This window comes from Pygoscelis adeliae, unplaced genomic scaffold (assembly GCF_000699105.1).
Source record: "Pygoscelis adeliae isolate BGI_AS28 unplaced genomic scaffold, ASM69910v1 Scaffold25, whole genome shotgun sequence".
Lineage (NCBI taxonomy): Eukaryota > Metazoa > Chordata > Aves > Sphenisciformes > Spheniscidae > Pygoscelis > Pygoscelis adeliae.
In genome coordinates this window covers 4704510-4724845 of record NW_008824808.1, presented here as the reverse complement: position 1 = coordinate 4724845, position 20336 = coordinate 4704510, and the positions used below count along the sequence as shown (strand labels likewise).

Below are 20336 nucleotides of genomic sequence, written 5' to 3'. Positions count from 1 at the left end.
AAAAGAAATCAAAATATTGTCACTGGGAAGGTCAAGTGCTGTGTTGTGATTCATGTGGAAACCTTTCTGTCTCAGATGCAGTTAATGCTTGTAAATCACTGTCTGTGTATTGTTATTTAGTGCCCAATCTTCAAAGTGGTCTTAAAACAAAACCTTGCCAAATCTGCCACTGCCCAAGAATGGAATTTCCTCTTTGGGCTCGCACAGTCAGTGGAAGCATATTTGGAAACATACTCGATCTGAGAAGGGAAGAAAATCTTTGGAAATCATATGAAATGGTCTGTGCTGCTTCTGTATGACACCACCAAGAGACCAGTTGCAAATGGTCCCAGTGTGGGGAAACAGCACAGCTGTCAAATGCCCATTAGCAAGCGGTGGTGCTGTTAAGTAGGAAAACAAGAAAGCAGGAAAACTAAGCATATGAGACTGATGGAAATGTGTATGAACTGTACTTCCCACCCTCTTCCCCTAGGGGAAGAGGGAACTTACTGTAAGGACAACTGTTCTAAATTATCAGTTTTTCATTCAAGGCAAATTGGCTCAGAACCAGATCTGATTTCTTTCTGATGATCATCCCTGCCTCCTCCCTAAGTACTAAACTGAGCAAGGTGTGTTACCAAAGCCACTGTTATGCTCATCTCTCCAAATACTCCGAATTTTTTCCCTAGTGCTCACCAAACTCGTTCCAAGCTGCATTTTGAGAGAGAATTTCTCCCACGTTACTCTAGTCAGCACTGCAAGATCTAACATACCCTATTTCTTTTAAAAAGAGGCTTGTGACAAAGACTAAAGAGTTTCAAAATGGTTGGAGTCCCAATACATTTCTGTTCTCACCTGATGACATGAGCAGAACAGCCTGAAGAAGGGCAACCTCGGTGTCATCCAGGTTAAATGAAGAAAGAGACATGCCCAGGTCAAAAATGGCATCAGACACTACGCCAAGACCCCCATTTTTCAGCTGACCCCTTGTCACCGCCATCTCCCCATTTAGTGTTAAAGTCTCACTCTCGGGGTCATAGCGAACTGCTGCTCGGAGGGACATTATCTCCATACAGCAGCCTTTCAGAAGGATGATCTGGTCTTCACATGGCAGCTGCAGAAATTACAAACAGTAAAGAAAAAGATGTGTTTTTCAAACTGAGTTGGTTTTACAGCTACAATAAATCCATGAGCATGAAGTTGCCATTCACACCCCAGGACACTACCTCGCATAGTGCAGCTACCCTCCAAACATGCTGCTGACCGACTACTTCCAGTGCACCGCAGAAACCTCCAAGACTCGCACTCCTGCTTCCAGAAACTGCCGGCAGGTTGACATCCCCACACACCCTTAGGCAATCTAGTGATGACAGAGCTGTAAGCAAGTGGTCCTGGGCAAGATACTCAAAGCAAACCAAGCTGGTTCAGATGCTGAGGTGAAGTGACCCAACTTGCAGAAGTGCTGCTCTCCGTGGGACTGCTCAGTTTGTGGGAGCATTATAAAGTTAAGTCCAATAAACCTGAAGAATGTAGCTTTCTATTTTGCAGAACATTTCACGAAGTGTGAAGGCTGAAGCAGACCTGTCAGGTGCCAGGTTGGTGGTAACATATACTATTGGTTTTGTCTCCCACAGGGGTGGATATAACTGAGATGGCTGAAGTGGTCACTGTTCTCAGCTGTTTACCCTTCTCCCTTCTAGTCCTGAGCTCCCTCAGCTTACAACTTAGCATAACAGAATAAACTACAATCGGGGCTGGTACAGACCTCAGCCATCCCAGTTAAACTCACTGCCAGCCATGCTTATTTCTTACCTGACCAGAGGAAAAGAAAGACATTTGGGTGGGTCCGTAAGAGTGGACTGCTTTTTAAATAAAAGGAATGTAATACATTTTTGTATCTAGAAAAGATACCTCAATCAGTGGGACATGTACTCTTAATTCTCACTGCCTATTTAAACAACAGAGAACTTATTAAGCTATTTTTAGCCTAGTAAGGCTCCCTAGACTCCCTACATTATTGCTGGACAGACAGAAAGTATATGGTATAGCTCCAGCTTTTACACTGGTGCATAAGCTGTGATCTTCAGGGCACATGGCTAGACTTGTCTTTTCCACAACATTAAAAAAGGTAAGCTGTCCGAATCGGTGGAGGTAGGTTCTGTATTTATAAAGTGTCACCAGGATGCTGACACATAAGGAGAATGGGTTCTGTAAAGCATATCTTTATGTTTTCATAGGTAATTCAATGGTAGCAAAAACAACCAAGACTATTTTGAGACTGTCACTAAATGGTCACGTATAGGTCACGTCAATTCACTTGCAATTCGCTTGTACTTAGATTGAAAGGCATCAAAAATCCATCAATTTCTGATTCATATGAATGTGCTGCTTCTGTATGACACCACCAAGAGACCAGTTGCAAATGGTCCCAGTGTGGGGAAACAGCACAGCTGTCAAATGCCCATTAGCAAGCGGTGGTGCTGTTAAGTAGGAAAACAAGAAAGCAGGAAAACTAAGCATATGAGACTGATGGAAATGTGTATGAACTGTACTTCCCACCCTCTTCCCCTAGGGGAAGAGGGAACTTACTGTAAGGACAACTGTTCTAAATTATCAGTTTTTCATTCAAGGCAAATTGGCTCAGAACCAGATCTGATTTCTTTCTGATGATCATCCCTGCCTCCTCCCTAAGTACTAAACTGAGCAAGGTGTGTTACCAAAGCCACTGTTATGCTCATCTCTCCAAATACTCCGAATTTTTTCCCTAGTGCTCACCAAACTCGTTCCAAGCTGCATTTTGAGAGAGAATTTCTCCCACATTACTCTAGTCAGCACTGCAAGACCTAACATACCCTATTTCTTTTAAAAAGAGGCTTGTGACAAAGACTAAAGAGTTTCAAAATGGTTGGAGTCCCAATACATTTCTGTTCTCACCTGATGACATGAGCAGAACAGCCTGAAGAAGGGCAACCTCGGTGTCATCCAGGTTAAATGAAGAAAGAGACATGCCCAGGTCAAAAATGGCATCAGACACTACGCCAAGACCCCCATTTTTCAGCTGACCCCTTGTCACCGCCATCTCCCCATTTAGTGTTAAAGTCTCACTCTCGGGGTCATAGCGAACTGCTGCTCGGAGGGACATTATCTCCATACAGCAGCCTTTCAGAAGGATGATCTGGTCTTCACATGGCAGCTGCAGAAATTACAAACAGTAAAGAAAAAGATGTGTTTTTCAAACTGAGTTGGTTTTACAGCTACAATAAATCCATGAGCATGAAGTTGCCATTCACACCCCAGGACACTACCTCGCATAGTGCAGCTACCCTCCAAACATGCTGCTGACCGACTACTTCCAGTGCACCGCAGAAACCTCCAAGACTCGCACTCCTGCTTCCAGAAACTGCCGGCAGGTTGACATCCCCACACACCCTTAGGCAATCTAGTGATGACAGAGCTGTAAGCAAGTGGTCCTGGGCAAGATACTCAAAGCAAACCAAGCTGGTTCAGATGCTGAGGTGAAGTGACCCAACTTGCAGAAGTGCTGCTCTCCGTGGGACTGCTCAGTTTGTGGGAGCATTATAAAGTTAAGTCCAATAAACCTGAAGAATGTAGCTTTCTATTTTGCAGAACATTTCACGAAGTGTGAAGGCTGAAGCAGACCTGTCAGGTGCCAGGTTGGTGGTAACATATACTATTGGTTTTGTCTCCCACAGGGGTGGATATAACTGAGATGGCTGAAGTGGTCACTGTTCTCAGCTGTTTACCCTTCTCCCTTCTAGTCCTGAGCTCCCTCAGCTTACAACTTAGCATAACAGAATAAACTACAATCGGGGCTGGTACAGACCTCAGCCATCCCAGTTAAACTCACTGCCAGCCATGCTTATTTCTTACCTGACCAGAGGAAAAGAAAGACATTTGGGTGGGTCCGTAAGAGTGGACTGCTTTTTAAATAAAAGGAATGTAATACATTTTTGTATCTAGAAAAGATACCTCAATCAGTGGGACATGTACTCTTAATTCTCACTGCCTATTTAAACAACAGAGAACTTATTAAGCTATTTTTAGCCTAGTAAGGCTCCCTAGACTCCCTACATTATTGCTGGACAGACAGAAAGTATATGGTATAGCTCCAGCTTTTACACTGGTGCATAAGCTGTGATCTTCAGGGCACATGGCTAGACTTGTCTTTTCCACAACATTAAAAAAGGTAAGCTGTCCGAATCGGTGGAGGTAGGTTCTGTATTTATAAAGTGTCACCAGGATGCTGACACATAAGGAGAATGGGTTCTGTAAAGCATATCTTTATGTTTTCATAGGTAATTCAATGGTAGCAAAAACAACCAAGACTATTTTGAGACTGTCACTAAATGGTCACGTATATGAAAAAGCAATTCACTTCTACTTGGATTGAAAGGAGGCAAAAATCCATCAATTTCTGATTCATATGAAGTTATTATGTTTACCTGATTTGCAATTCAAAATGAAAAAAACCTCACCAACTACAGGTTTACATGGCAACTGTGTACTCGCAAAGCAAATACATTGATTTGGTGTAAAATGATGTAGAGTGGACGCCAGTTACCTAACGCAAGTGGAAAGCAGTTGCCTGTTAGAGAAGAGTTTTAAGCACAAAGACAGCCCCAGTCAGAAAAAGGAGTTAAATCATGCAGCTATTTTTCCAGCAATGCCAACTTCAGGTGCAAAGTGTTTGATACACAAGAAAAATGACTCATCCTGTTCAGGGCAAATCACTTTCTCTGCGGATCACACTCAGCTCAGCAGCAGCGTGGGGAAGGCTGTACAGGCACAGTGGCAGTCTCACTACCCAACGACAATGCCACTGTTTGGCTGCTGAGACTGAAGTATTTTTTGGAAAGAAACAGAGGAAGAAATAGTAATAAAATTTAAAAAAAGAAGAAAAATGTGTGAGAGCAACAACAAAGAGATATCGGAATAGGTAACTGCAGAGAAAAAAGGGACATGAAAGAAAGGAAGGGAGAAGGCAGAAAAAAAGAGAAATGAAGAAAAAAAGACTAAGGAGAAGGAAGAATGGTGAAAGAGAGACAGACAGACAACAGTAGGGAAGATATTTCGTGACGCTTCAGCTGTTTTATTAGTGAGCCATTAAAGCAATGAGAATTTCTCCGCCTACTTGAACCTTCTTAAAACTTCTTTATGGTAGTGGTGATCTGACTATGTCCATCCTTCACCTGCTTTCCTAATTCTGAAGGATACAGGGGACACCTGTTTCACGGATGCCAAGCCAGTGGCAGCAGCTACCAAAGACAGTGGGATTGAACGTCAGTTCTGCTCCCAACTATGCAGGTTTCAATGCTACCTATGCTCATCAGTTGAACGTTGCTACCAGAGCACCTTCCAGGAGTGGGGTCAACAAATGTGACTGATTATCTGCCACATGTTGTCCTTTCCTTCTCCCTCTGCAGGGAGAAAAAGCGAAAGGCGGGAACCTGAGGTGCTCACCTCTGCAGGGCATACTGGCAGCCAGCACACTTGTAATGCAGCACCATGGAATTAAGCTGAGCTGAGCTACCTAGAAGGGTATTTACACAGCTTCACTCAACGTGGAACCACTGATGCCTGTGACACTTAAAGTCACATCGAACTGATTAAATGCTCCTCAATTTTCATCTTCTAAGCAGAGGGAAATGCAAGAAGGAAACAACAGCAGAAATTCTGAGAAGTAAATTAAGTTTTCCTTATACTTAGGTTACTCTGGGATTAGATTCTTGCTTTGAGGCATGGGCCAACGGATGCACACAAACTAAGCTGAGCACTCACAGTGCTTTGATGACTTGCATATGTGTCCAAAGAAGAGAGAAAGAAGGAAAAGTAGCTGTGAATATGTAAGTGGCCATGGATTTTCCTTGCCATGCCCCTCCATCATAGAGATTTACTACACTCTCAGCCTGAGCTTCTGTAGAAATTAAGAACTAAGATAATGTTTAAATGCTCTGCGGGTCCTATGGGAGAAAGGAGGGCTTTTTCTCATAAACAAATCCACAGCTCACACAGTTTTTCTTCTAAGAAAAAGACAGGGGTTAAAAAACCGTAACTTAAAAAAAGTTAACAAGACGATGCCCCTTCAAAAAGGAGCAAACATTTGTCAATTTCTTTATGCTACAGTGGGAGCTATATGACAACTTGGAGGACAGCTGTCCTATTCCTTTGTGTTCACGAGGAGTTGTCCCTCACTCTGCCATCAGACCTTGCTGTATACGGGTGTCAGGTTTACACAGTGGCCCAGCTGTAAACAAAGCCTGTCCTAGCTGAGCTGCATAACCTACAGGGGTCATGCCCAATGATGCCTTGACTTCTTCATCCATGCTTCCTGCCTGGCTCTGACACAAGTGGGCCCATGGTAGACGTACAGCGAGGGGGCGCGGGGGGGGGGGGGGGGGGGGGGGGTAGGAGATGTCAGATGGGCACTGCAGTCTGTGTGTGACTGGCAAAGCTTTCTAAATTAAAAAGACTACCTTGGTATGTGACTGCAACTTCCCACCAACAAATGCCAAACCAGAGGACACAGACTCCCTCAGACGCTGAATGCTGCAGGGGCCTCTTTATCTATGGACACATTCCTTGTATTTTAAAATCTTCATGCTTGGCCAGTATTTCATGCTTTCTTGGATGATGGAGCCAATGCTGAGGTTAGCCAGGGAGAGCTATTTACACTATGCCAACTATTGCTATTTACCTCTTCTCGTTCTGTAGGTGCCAGAGGACATAAATAGCTCTCCTTAACTGACCTTAAAGAAAAGCTGCCAGCCACAGAAGAGTAAAATACTATGGCTGCCTTAAACTTCCTTCCTGACTGATGTTTAGTTATTAGGAGGAAACACTGTTGCTGAGTTAAGGAGCCCGATTAACTCAATGACCACAGTCACTCCCATTTTGAATGTCATTCACTTGGCATTTCACCAGCAGAGCCAAGTGTTGCTCTGCAGCATGGGTGAGCAGGCAGGCATCCATCCATGGCTGGATTGGGGTTATTTCCATACTAAAACTCCCATGGTTGTAGATCCTCAGCGACTTACAAGACTTAAAATTATTAAAATTATTAAGATTATTAAGACTAAAGTATTATTTCAGGCTGCAGTTCTGATAACATTTTTAAGCTAGGAAAAAAATATCATAAGTCATTGCCTCTGGTCCTTCAATAAAAATGATAGCTTGGTATAAATGAGATCAGCCTAGGGCCTCTGTATTCCTAATGTGCAACCAAGTCTATTTGAGTCTATTTATTTACTGTATGTTTTACATGTGAGTATCTACCTGGAATGACAATCCATTACTCTTACAGACTCTTTTATGCACAACCTCCCTGTTCAGGAAAAACATGCCTAGGGAATACAATGAGGCAAGTGCCATTCCTGGATAGGAATGCTTTCCTGTATTTGAAGGATTTGTTACTGCATAGATCCAACTCCCCAATACTATACCTGCCAAGGAGCCAGAAAGCACAGAGGGAGCTGTGTGCTGGAAGATCTGATTAAATGTATCAAAGATGCTTCTAGACAGTCTCTTTTTGCTCATTTGCTTTGTTCAAGGCCACTTCTAAAGACACATTCGAGTCCCTAATGAACCATGATGACTTCTAGATGAACAAAATCAGGATTTTAGTAATCACAGGAAAAAGAAAACTCATAAAAATCCAGATTATTCTAGTCCCATCTATATTGAGTCTCTGAATTTTTCTGATTTTAAACATAGTGAATTTTTTAGTTTCATGCCAGGAGTATTTTGAATAGTTTTTAACAACAGGCATATAAATGAGGACTGCAAGGAAGTTTTCTTACCTCACAAAACATAGGCAACTTTTTGGCAAAATCCACCACTCTTGTAATCGCTGGTGTGATAATTTTTGTAAACTGGCTGAAGGCTTCTAAATCCACTTTCCCACCTTCTGGGGCATTAACTATTGGTGCCTGCCCAATATCTTCTGGCTAAGGATATAAACAAAGATATTTAAAGGAACAATCTATCTTAGGGCAAGTATTTTATACTCTTAAAGTCCTGCTTGGCGACGGAAAATATGCTAAAATAAAAAATAACACTATTCACTTTATAAGTAATGCCCACTACGTCACAAAATGTGAATTTGCTTGTAAGGCATTTGTGAAAGAGGTGACTGCACAGAGCAATGGGTGACTGGCACGCTGCTACCCATCCTGTGTGGGCAGCTGCATTTCTGTGCACATGCAGTTTCTTCCTTGTGCCTGTATCTGAATATTTTGTGGGTGTAGCTTATCCATTTTTTGCTTAAAAATATAGGCATGTTCTTGTTTCTTACAGGTGCTGAGAACTCTCAAGTTTTTCTAAAAGTGAAGGGAGCTGAGGTGTCTTGTTGCTCCCGAGAAGATGCGCAGAGCTTTGCAGAATTGGGCTGTTTCACCTACTCAGAGTTCTGAAATCCTCCCCAGAACACATTGCCTGGTATCACAGAGCTCCAGGCAACTGCCAAGGCCTGTTTCCAAAACTAGGCTAAAACAACTGATGACTAAGAATAGGCTAACACAAAGCCAGTCTGGATAAAGTGACTAGCATTTGAACTCATTTGGGTAAAATTTTGGTTGAAAATCACCTTCTCCATGACTTCAGCCCAAGGCTTCTCCAAAAGAGAAAAAAAAAGTCATATTTTGAGGATTTCAATAGGGATATACAATGAAATAGTTTCAAGCAGAATCTGCGATGAGTGTTTTTTATTCCAACTGCATTTCAACTTGTGCACCTGATTTTATGACAGCTCGTCAATGTTACCATGTATTTTAAAAAAAGACATATCAAAGCCGTTCTGTTTGCTAAGTGCAGTTGTAAAAGACCTGCCAACCACCATGCAGAGGTTGCATTTTGTTCACATTAGAGAGTCAAAAACTGGATAAGACCCAGAGAAGAAGGCCTTTAAGACTGATGGACTTCATGACATTTATATAAGGGCACTTAAACAGGGGAGGTGCTGAAAGTGCCGTCTATAATAAAAACTTGTGCTCACCAGTTTTTTAAAGCAACACATCATAAAAGATCCTTCCACAGCTCTGTCACCAATCTGAGTCCAAATCTAACTTCTTTCAAGAAAAAACTCAGCAAAGCGTTAATAAAGCAAGCACCAATTGTAAAGGAACAATGAAGAGGACTGGGCTCAATTATCTGATGGTTCCTACTAAAAAACTCAAATAATCCCAGTTCTAGGCTCCCTCCCTCCCCGAATCTTGGGAAACTAAACCACATTGTCTGTGTGCTCATGATAAACAACCTTCATCACTTCCAAGCAAGAAGACCAAACGCTTAAACCCACGCATAACATTGTTAGGGAGAAAAAGAGAGAACACTGTATTTTCTTGGGAAAGCCAAAAGAAGTCAGGATCGCTAGCTAAAGCTAACACACTCTAGAAGGGCATGCAACTGGAGAGCCCTTGCCACCTAACTCACCTCAATAGAAAAAGAGGTCCAGACCTCAAAGGAGCTCCTGCTGTTGAAGAACCAGCCTCAGCTGGCTAAGGACTGACCCACAGTTCCTGGGGCGTGCGGTCAGCTCCTCTTGCTCTTCAACAGCTTCTGGCAGGGGCTTTCAAAGCCCTCCACCTGGGGCTGGCAGGCCCTGGACTTTCCCTTCTGTGCTCACTGCAAGGTGTCAGTGAGCTCCCTACACTTGCCTTCAATCCACTGGGCTTCAGCATGTGAGCACTGCAAAGAACCAGGAGGCCCTGCATCAAGGGCTGCACTGAGGGCAGTTTGGTCTGGCCTAGAAACCAGCTGTGGAAGTCACAGCTGGTTTCTGAACCATCCATTACAGCTGCCACTCCTGCCTCTGCCCCACCCGTCCGCTCTCCCAGTAGCCCTGTTTTTACATCACCTCATGCCCTGCCTCTGGGCACCCTTTGCTGGAGGCTCCCCCCTCCGCTGTGACTGTCTCCAGAGCCTGAAGTCCCTCAGCGACCACATTTTATGTGGCCCAGTCCCTATCAGCTTTCTGCCTGTGTCCTCATTCCCAGCCTCAACCTCAAGCTCCCATGCTTTATCCCAAACCAGGAGATACTGAAGGAACAGCACTCCTGCCTAAGTAACCAAGCGCACTATTGCAGCTGCTTCTTGGTCTGCTAAAACCAGCACCGCAAACCTTGCTGTGCAGCACCGCTGGAAAGTGCTCTGCTGCTTCTTGCCAGCGATCACTGGCTGTGGTTTCCCAACTGCACGCTACTACAAACATTCAGCCATTCATATAGAAATTTAGACAGTGCCACTGGAATTAACAAAACATTATAAAAGGGATCAGCTGGTTTGAATATATAATTTCTCTTAGCAATTTAACAGTCGGTCAAGATTCCCATGGTGAATTAGGCAGCAGGAGCCTAGGCTTGCGAAAAATTAGTATTCTCTATCTGATTTGGTATACACAGACTGTTAAAGACCCCTGTGTATTCCTGAAATGCAGTCTATAATCCTTCTTTTGTGCTGTATAAACATTTTGCATTCTGCACTTATTTCCTTTAAAAATTGATTTAGAAAAATCAAATAAATCCTTTTCTGAGGCTGAGCATCACAAATCACCATTTATTTTCTGATCCTTAGTTATAGGCTGAAAACTTAAGTCATCTTGTAGTCTGCAATCCCAATGCTATAGTGTATGTATCATCCTGCTTTCATTGAAATTCACTTTTCTTTGCCAAATTTATTTTAATTAATGTGTTCACTTTGGAACAAGGAACCAAAAACCACAAGCTATTAATAAAAAATACCAGCTTTCACCTAAAACTTTACATAGTTTTAACACTTACAATACGTTGTATGCTGTTCTCTAATAAAGACAACTATCCCTAGATATAATATATTAGAAAAGGTATGGTATGCATTATAGACTGCTACTGTTGTTAATCAGGAGTGAAACAATTTTTCTACTTTTTATCATAGCATATTAAAAGTATCCAGCTGGGTAAGCCTTAACTTAGCAACACACTGTTTATCTTTTGAAATACATGGTCTGATCAAACACTGAGCTTCAGGCAAGAATAAGCAAGTAGTAACTACAATAAGAATCCATTTTTCATAAATGTCAATACACTAGCAGATACACGCTCTTTGGGGATACAGTGTTGGGAAGGGACTTCAGAAGAAAGGAAGCAACCTGGCTCCAAGAGCAGTGTAAAAGGCTACAGTCCTTACCAGAAATTTCCTTTTCTGCTTCCAGTGGCTTCCTTGTGCATTGGTGGCCACATGTGCTTCAGTAACAATTTTGATGAGCTCCCACTCCTCATCCGTTGGCTCTGGTTTGTGCCCAATGGTTTTCTGCAGCTCTTCCCGACGTCTCTTCTCTCGATTTTCTTCTATCAGCTTCCTCTTTGCCAACCGCTTGCTGTCATCCAACACCACTAGCAGGGGAAAAAGCATACAAAAATGGCAGGAAGCTCTTAAGGCTGTCCGAACTTTGGTCTTTTCTATGCCTGAGATACTAATTGATTACAAACACCTCAACTAATCAGTAAAGACGTACTTTGATAAGACCCGCAAGTGACACAGTTCTTTTATTTCTCCCTCCAAACTTCATTTTCTCAGAAACTTGGACTGCAAAGAACGACTTACCCTTCTGGTAACGTTTTGTGTACTGCCATTGCCTTCAGTGGCTTATTCCACCAATAAAACTAATATGTAAAAGCTTTGTGAGGACTCGTAGTGCTCCTATAACGGACTTGGAGTAATTCATGTTGGGAAAGATGCACTTTTGTTTTCTTTAAAGTAGTATCAGTACAGTCACTGCTCTGAGTTGTGTAGAATGTGTTCTTGTATGCCAGCAGAAGGTAACGTGGATTTAAGAAAGTGGGAGAACTTACTCACAGGAGGCTCAACTACCTGTTGCATGACACGATCAGAAACAATCTGCCTTTGGCTCTTTCCTTAAGCCCTACAAATGATGCCGTTCTGCAGCATTCCCCTAGAGCCCCGCTACTTCCAGCGATGCCAGACCCACAGGCCCCAGGGCTGCACATCTCTGACCACCGCTGAAGGTTTTATCTCATTTTCCATGCAAACGTGAATAGGCCATTTAAACAGACTGGCCCGCTTTAGCAGAGGAGGACCATTCTGATCCACAACTGGTGGCAGGCAGGCAGGCAGGAGCAACGAAAGCTCTGCTTACATGCTTCTGTTCACACATTTTAACTCAAAGGTGGGAGAAACCCTTCTCGAGCTGGGGGAAGACTGGCCTGTCTGCTGTGCTCAGTGACAGCTCCTTTGGCACGTACGTAGGCGCAGCCCACAAAGGCCGTACCAGCTTTATGGCATTGGCTGGTCGGAACCAGACTCGGAGAAACTTCTCACTCTGTCCAGCTGCTACCTGGCTGATGCTCACCACTGCCTGATGCGTCAGACTGGGCTGGAGACGAACCGGTGACCCAGAGTTGTCCAGCCCCCCCTCCTGAAGGTCTACCTGGCTAAAATGAAATTGTGTCATTTCTTCTGTTTCCCTCTAGACAGAAGACACTGTTAGACATTACATTACCAATAAAAAATACTGAGTTAGAATATTTTTCGGTTGTTTATTGGGCCTTTTTTCCCCTCAGTTCTTCTGTAGAGGATTATGCTGGCCACAACCATTAACGTTAACGCACAGGGGGATTTATGTGACTTCCTCCCATTTGTACTAATTGAAGCTATTGCTGTAAATCCCTGTGCAATGGCAGGAAAAGAAGACCCCTAAGGGTTAATCTTAGAGCCATATGTTCTAGTTCTTTAGAATGAGAGTCGAATTCTTTGCAGTAGATAACTTCTTCAGGGCTAAAAATAAAACAAACAACTGCAGGATGACTCATACGATGACATTCAATTTCACATCCTCCAGAATTTTCTAAACAAGATTTTTTTTTTCAAGCAAAGTGTCCATCCAGATGCATTTCTCCCTCCTCTCTTCCAAAGAGTGAATGTTCCTACTGTTACTCAGCCTGGTAAGGCCAGGAGAAGGTGCAGTCTGGTGAAGGATAAACAAAAAATAACAGCCCTATGAGTGGTTTGATGCAATGAGCATAATTCCCCGCTACAAGTTATTAAAAACAAAAAAGTGCTGGCAGTTCTGCTCTACTTTAACAATCTTCACCAATCAACATACTTTAAGCAAACACACACTTTAAGCAAACACACACATTAAAAAAAAAAAAAAAAAAAAAAAAAAAAAAAAAAAAAAAAAAAAAAAAAAAAAAAAAAAAAAAAAAAAAAAAAAAAAAAAAAAAAAAAAAAAAAAAGAGAAAAGAAAGAAAAACAGAAAAATATACTTACAATCTGTTGCCATGCCAACAAAGATACATTTTTTGAAGCGACATTCCTGGCACTGATTTCTTGTTACTTTGTCTATCACACATTTTCCTTCATATTTACAGGAATAGGTCGGATGGAGGTTTTTCTGAATGGTTCTTCTAAAAAAACCCTAAGTGCAATAAATAAATACATTGGAAAGCATTAGCACTGTGCAATTTTTTCAAATTGAGAGCCACTTTGGTTTGGTAGGAATGTACCTAAGTATGCCAGATAACATACTTCATTCCATGAAACTCTCAAAAAGGAAAAGAACAAACCAGTTTTATAGTGTATGGCGTTTCTTTTCTGAGTTTCACGAAACATTTCCTCCCTAAAAATTAAAAACATAGATATCTTAGGTAAGTAAAGGCATAAGTAATGCTGTCTTGAGGGACGAATGCTGTCTACAAGTCTTCTTGAAGTCTTATGTTTCTGTGTGTTAATTTTTTTTGTATTCGAACTAGCGAGTTTATTTTGAGCCCCTTTCTAAATTAGCTAATCATTCTGAAGGATATTAAGAGGCATATACATACTTTTAATTAAAAAGCAGCTTCTGCAAATAGTAAGAATGGTGGTGTGTATGTGCTACTAAAGGATTAAGGACAAACAGTTCTACTCCCTTCTTTTCATCAAAGCCAAATAACCAACCAACCAACCAAATCTGGGCAATACTAAGAATTTTGCAAACACAATTTACACAATCTCTGAGTTTGGTTCTAAATAATGGATTCATAATTTTAAAATTTTCTGTATTTCTGAGAAGAGGATTTAATTTGTATTTAGCACAGACCTCTCTATTCAAAACAAACATCACCAATAAAAATCCCTCTATACACAAATCCATTCTATCTACCTACTACCTATCATAATATAGATCTATATTGCCAACTGCAACATGGATATGAGGTCAGATCCTAAGCTCATGCAAACTAACGTAGCTCTGCTGAATTCACTGATTTATACACCCCATAGACCCTGGCCTCAGGTAAAGAAATCAGATACAACTTATCTCTGATCATTATGGACCTAATCCTGGTACTAATTTCAACATGACTTTTTTCATTGACTTCCGCAAGAGCTGGATAAACTTCCCAAGACAGCAAGATATGGACAAGATCGGCTGTAAAGCAAGAAATTTAGACTTCACTTTAATTTCAAGTTTCACCATTGTTTGAGACTGTCTACATTCAGCAATGCAGCTTGGGACCACCTTGACATAGAGAACACACTGGAACCCCGGTCCTGTTTGACTGAGGCCACCAAGAATGGCTTTGGTTTCAGTGAAAACAATGGCAAAATTCAAATGATATTTTACCTAATGAATAGTCTCTTCAGCTGGGATTTTATTTAATGAATAGTCTCTTCACTTCACTAGGCGAAAGGTCTGTTTTTAATCATGTTAAATAACACCCGGTAAAATCTTATAGCAGTGTGTAATTTCTTTTAACACAGAATGTTGAATTAAGATGTACGGAAAAGTCTTCAGCTTGAGCTCCTAACTCCAGTGAAGACAATGAAGAGCCTTGTCCTCATTAGAGTTTTATCTTACAAGATCCAGCTCGAGTTAAGGGTATAACTCTTTCTGCCGTAGTAACGATAAGAACTGAAATCTCAATTAAACTGAGTTGCATAAAGCATGTGTGTGAGCCTTTGCAAGACTGGGACCTGTTGGGTCGAGCCAAAATCCAGGAAATCACAGGCAAGATGTCCTTATGTGGGGTTTGGATCAGGTCTCAAGCTCTCATCTACCCAGCAATTGGATTTGGATCCACTCTCAACCCTGTGACAGGGTTGTCAATTCCTAGAGACAGGACCTGCCCCTCTCCTCCCTGAAGATCAAAGATGGCTCTGGCCAACCAGGGACATGGAGTAATCTCTAGTTACAGCAAGAGATGGAAAAATCTCAGGAAGTGGTACTGAACTTCTGTTTTCCAAACCTTGCATGGGACTTAACTTAGCTCTAGCTTTACAATGGCAAGGCTCTTCACCACCTGTGTTGGGACCAGCACATTTCATCTTCCCATTTCTTTGCACTTCTCAGAAACTTTTTGCAAAAAACCTCTTTGATCATCTCTAGATACAATGTGATAACGAAGCTGCTCTCTATATTTGTCCAAACACTTCATCACAGAAGTGTTATTTTCATCAATAAAAGAAAGCACATTTTATTGGAAGGCAATTACTCTTTTCCTAAATTCTTTTACTATGCACCTATATAGCAATAGATGCAATGGGTACAGTCCGGAGAAACATTTCCATGATGTCAGAACTCACTGTTGGTTTATTTGTGTTTAAATTCCTTTCAATTTACTCTTCAGAAATCATGTGTGAGGATGCTTTGTTCATGAAAGCACTTGCCAAAGCAAATTTTTGGCTGTCAGCCCTGATTAATGCTGTTACAAAACTAAAGTGATTTTGAGTGGAAGCAACTAGTAAATGTCAAATTCCTTGAGAACTGATTACATGTAACTTTGCTGGTATATCATACAACTTCAAGTGTGTATGCAGATCCTCCAAAGCATGGGTTGAAATTGTCCACACAAAAAAAACCATCTTGTACAATGAATACATTTGCAAGAACAACAACAAATCAAAACAAAACAAAACAAAATGGTCTGTTGTAAGCCAGCTATAAGTAGGAGAAAGAAATTAATTACTTTTTGCAAATTGTTAGCTCAGTTCCTTGTGCACATAAGCATTATTTTAAATTGTACATCAGACAGAAGAACTGTATCTGAAGATAAAAGTAGATTTTGTATGCTGTATCTTTAAAATAGCTGGTAGGCATAAAAAGAAATATTTCAGTTGGAGTAACAAAAACCTTAGTAGGAAAGCTGGCGAGAGATATAGCTGTTCAGCGGGGAGCAAAAGATATTTCATAATGCCACAATGTCGCTTACTTCTCATTATATCTGAATTAAGTCATATTCATACATTTTATGTATTGTTATCATCTGGTATATGGGATGCAAATTTGTCAGAATCACTTGTTTAGTTCCAGGTTTTTTCAGATATAAATATTTTTTCATACATATTATGTATATATGTGTATAAAACCATTATGAATATTACCATGAACCTGCTATACATAGGATATTCAGGTCTTTCTGCATTTCATAAATGTAACTTAGGGCAATGCTGTACAACTGAAGGAACTACTTCAACACAAGAGTTAGGGTGATGGGGAGCTCTAAAGCCAATCCAAACCCAAAATCTCAGATCCAAATACTCCAGACTTTGGGGATGAACAGAATACGACTTTTGTGGCTTAGTCCCATGACACCAGTCCATGACATGTGTGGTCCCATTTGTTTAGAAAAACATAATCATTTTTTATTTTCTGCAGGAAAGAATAGCTTTCTTACAGAATCTCAAGCTATTCAGGCAAATTTATGGCAGTGAAATCATGTAAGATGTGCCTGATTGTGTTACTCAATTTTTTCTTTTATTTACTTGCCCAAAGCAATCTCTTTTTTTAATTTTGCATGTAGCTCTGGAGATGCAATTTAGGGCTGAAAGCACATTTCAATGTGCTTAAATTAAAGAAGCCAAAATTTTTTTGAAACTGTTTAACTGGGTGTCAATGCTTCCCAAAGTGATGGATGTTACTGTTGTATGAGCATGTGGAAGGGATTTTGATTTTTGCTTCTTCACAGTGACGATGAGAGGCACTGGAACACTGTTAATCGCTACAGACTCTTCATGGCCATAGGCAGAATCTCAGCTATTGCATAAACAGCTTCACTGGAGGTGCTGGGAGTGTGCTGATGTACACTGGCTGAGAACACGGCCAAAGAAACATTAAAAAATGGAAATGTAAAAGCTAACAGTTAAACAGCAACAACAAAAACCTAAATTTCTCGTTTTCTTTTCAGAAGCAAACACTGCAAACATCAACTATATTCCTTATGCATATGAAGAGCAGCGGCATAGCCAGATACGGCTTATCATCAGTACTGGATGTTCTTATTCGCTTCTAATCTGTCTTTGTTTTATTTGACAGCACAGTTCAGGAAGTCTGTATAATGGAGGAGCTGGAGAGCTATTTCTGATTCCCACTTTCCCACTCTGCCATTTACCTTGCAACCTTCGCAAGTGATGCAGCGATAATGATATCCGGTGGCTTTGTCCCCACATACTACACATAGCTCATCCTTGTCTAAGTAACTGGGTATATACCCTGTAAAGAAAAAGAGGATGTGGCATGTAAACTCGATATAAAATGATATGATACATTTGATATAAAAACATATTAAAATCCATTGCAGATCTTGTCTACCAGCCCCATATTTCTGAACTCACTGAATTTCCTGAATAAAAAGCTCATACTATGTTACAGACTTATGTAAACATAGTCTAGAATATCTTCTACTTTTCAGACTGTTTCAGCATCTACTGGTCAAGAGGGAGAAGTCAGAACATGATTGCTCTCTCCTGAGTGAAATACCACCTCAGAAAAATAAATATCTTTATTTTTACCTCAAAGGCTTTGATGTGAAAAAAATAAATAACAGCGAGATATACAGTATATTTCTCTTTTCTGTTTCACAAAAAAACTGATATACTTGTATATTGAAGATGAGACTCCAGGTTGCAGGGTGACTCAGGGACCTGGTCGTAAGAAATATTTACTGAGAGATTGTTTGTTTCAAAACAGCTCCACAGGTGTGGTTAGAGAAGTACCAGCAACAGACAGCCCAAGCAGTATTGAACATACCTTACCTGGGCGTGTTCCGCAGGAACATTTAATATAGCCTGAATTTAGGGCAAAATACGTGGGCACTCAAATATGTGTGTGTGTGTACGTGCATGCGTTAGAACGACATTTTCTCTTCTGAAGTGGCTTACCAGACACCCAACAAGTGCAATCAAATATTACTGCTATGAAAAACATTGGCAATGCTTGGTTCTTTTCCCACAATGACATTTGTTTTGATAACATAACCAAAACAATTCTGATGGCAACCAAAAAGTAATGCTAAACTAAAGAGAACTTTGAAACAGTGCAAAACACAAACCTTTCAAAATAAGTGTTCCCATGACTCAAAATTAATGGAGTTATGGTACATAACTTTTCCTTCTGAAAAATCTCTCTGTAAGGATGTAACACAGAGATCTCAGATTCACTTTGAGGGGAGAGAGGAAAGTGCAGCTATTTGTGTAACTGCGTAAGATTATTAAAGTATAGTAAATATTTCACAGAAGCCCAGGATGGCTGAGGTTGGAAGGCACCTCTGGAGGTCATCTGGTCCGACCCCCCTGCTCCAGCAGGGACACCTAGAGCCTGTAGCCCAGGACCATGTCCAGACGGCTTCTGAATATCTTCAAGGATGGAGACTCCACAACCTCCATGGGCAACCTGTGCCAGTGCTTGGTCACCCTCTCAGTGAAAAGGTTATTTTCTTGTGTTCAGATGGAATTCCCTGTGTTTCTCTTTGTGCCCGTTGCCTCTTGTCCTGTCACTGGGCACCACTAAGAAGAGTCTGGCTCTGTCTTCTGCCTGGGGGATCAGGAATTTATACACACTGATAAGACCTCCCTGAGCCTTCTCTGCTCCAGGCTGAACAGTCCCAACTCTCTCAGCCTCTCCTCATACAACAGACGCTCAGTTTCTTCATCATCTTTGTGGCCCTTTGCTGGACTCACTCCAGTATGTCCCTGTCTTTCTTGTATTGGGGAGCCCAGAACTGAACCCGACACTGCAGATGTGCCACCAGAACTGAGCAGAGAGGAAGGATCACCCTCCTTGACCTGCTGGTGATGATCTTCCTAATCCAGACCAGGACACCGTTGACCTTCTTGCCTCAAGTACACAATGTTGGCTCATGTTCATCTTGATGTCCACCAGGAACCCCCAAGCACTTCTCAGCAAAGTGCTTTCCAGCCAGTCGGCACCCAACCGATACTGCTGCATTTATTATTCCTCCCCCGGTGCAAGATTTGGCATTTCCCTTTGATGAACTTCAAGAGATTCCTCTCATCCCATTTCTCCAGCCTGCTGAGGTTGCTCTGAAAGGCAGCACACCCATCTGGTGCACCAGCCACTCCTCCCAGTTTTGCATCACCTGCCAACTGGCTGAGTGCAAAGTATGAGTGCAATGAGGGAGAGTCCTTTGGATGTGGCTGCCTGTAACATTATCCCTTGCCGCTGGCTCGCTGAACCCATCCGTAGCATCACACGTTAGACTAGACTCCAAGCTTGTTGTCTTTGTGCAGCCCTCAAACCAGTATGGCTCGGTACAGCGCAGGGACTCAGCACACCACAGTCTCACGGACAGCAACCAGCAACAAGACTCAGGGCAGCAGAAGGCTGTTGGAGGATGCTGCAAAGGGGTTGGCCGTCATCCTCCTGTGACTAACATGCCAGAGGGTCAGCTCAGTAACAGGCAGCTTAAATGAAAGTGCCTTCCTAGGGCTACACTTGCCAGAGGTTCTCCAGACAGAAAAGCCCAAATCAGAGAGAAAATACTTGAAAATAACTGAGCTGAAAATAATTGAACTTTCTGGGGGCTGGTGAGTGGATTAGGAGAAAGTAAAGAAGTAAAAAGGCAGAAAGTATTTGTACGGTCTACTTTGTATGTCTAGTTTGAGCATAATTATGAGAACCTCAAATTATAGAGGAACATATATCCCTTTTCTGCAATGCTGGGAAGCAGGAGCACTCTGAAGCCATGCCCGGGTACCTGCATCTCAGGTTTGCCAATACTCCTACTGTCATCTGAAAGGGGAGTCAGGGAATGAGCAGAGATCTTACTGATGTATCACACCAGTCTATATGGCAAAAGATCAGATTTACATTCAGGTTGTATTTCTCCCCTATGAACAAGTTGCGTTTGGATAAAGACTGGTGGACATGTGGAACTGGTTCTGTGACCTTGCGGGAAGAGAGACAGCAGGGTTTCAACTCTGATTTACATCACTGACTCCTAATGGACATTATGCCAGTGGGGGATTAGCAGAGGCTATTATCTCCATCCTGCCCCCCTTTTGCTCACACCTGCCTCTGCACATGCAACACGCACACAACACGGAGCCGATACAGGAGGCAGCAGAGTCAG

General features: G+C 41.8%; 1 protein-coding gene across 1 annotated transcript in view; it reads right to left on the bottom strand.

The window, feature by feature from the left end:
- THRB (thyroid hormone receptor, beta) overlaps window positions 1–20336 on the bottom strand; it is a gene marked incomplete at its 3' end in the record, with an annotated part of 49065 nt that overhangs the window by 823 nt on the left and 27906 nt on the right. Inside the window, exons 2-6 of the mRNA XM_009324188.1 lie at window positions 17358–17458; window positions 13261–13408; window positions 11158–11363; window positions 7797–7943; window positions 2914–3172 (exon numbers count right to left, since the gene is read on the bottom strand). Coding sequence (XP_009322463.1) covers window positions 2914–3172; window positions 7797–7943; window positions 11158–11363; window positions 13261–13408; window positions 17358–17458 — 861 coding nt within the window. The remainder of the gene's footprint in view (window positions 1–2913; window positions 3173–7796; window positions 7944–11157; window positions 11364–13260; window positions 13409–17357; window positions 17459–20336) is intronic.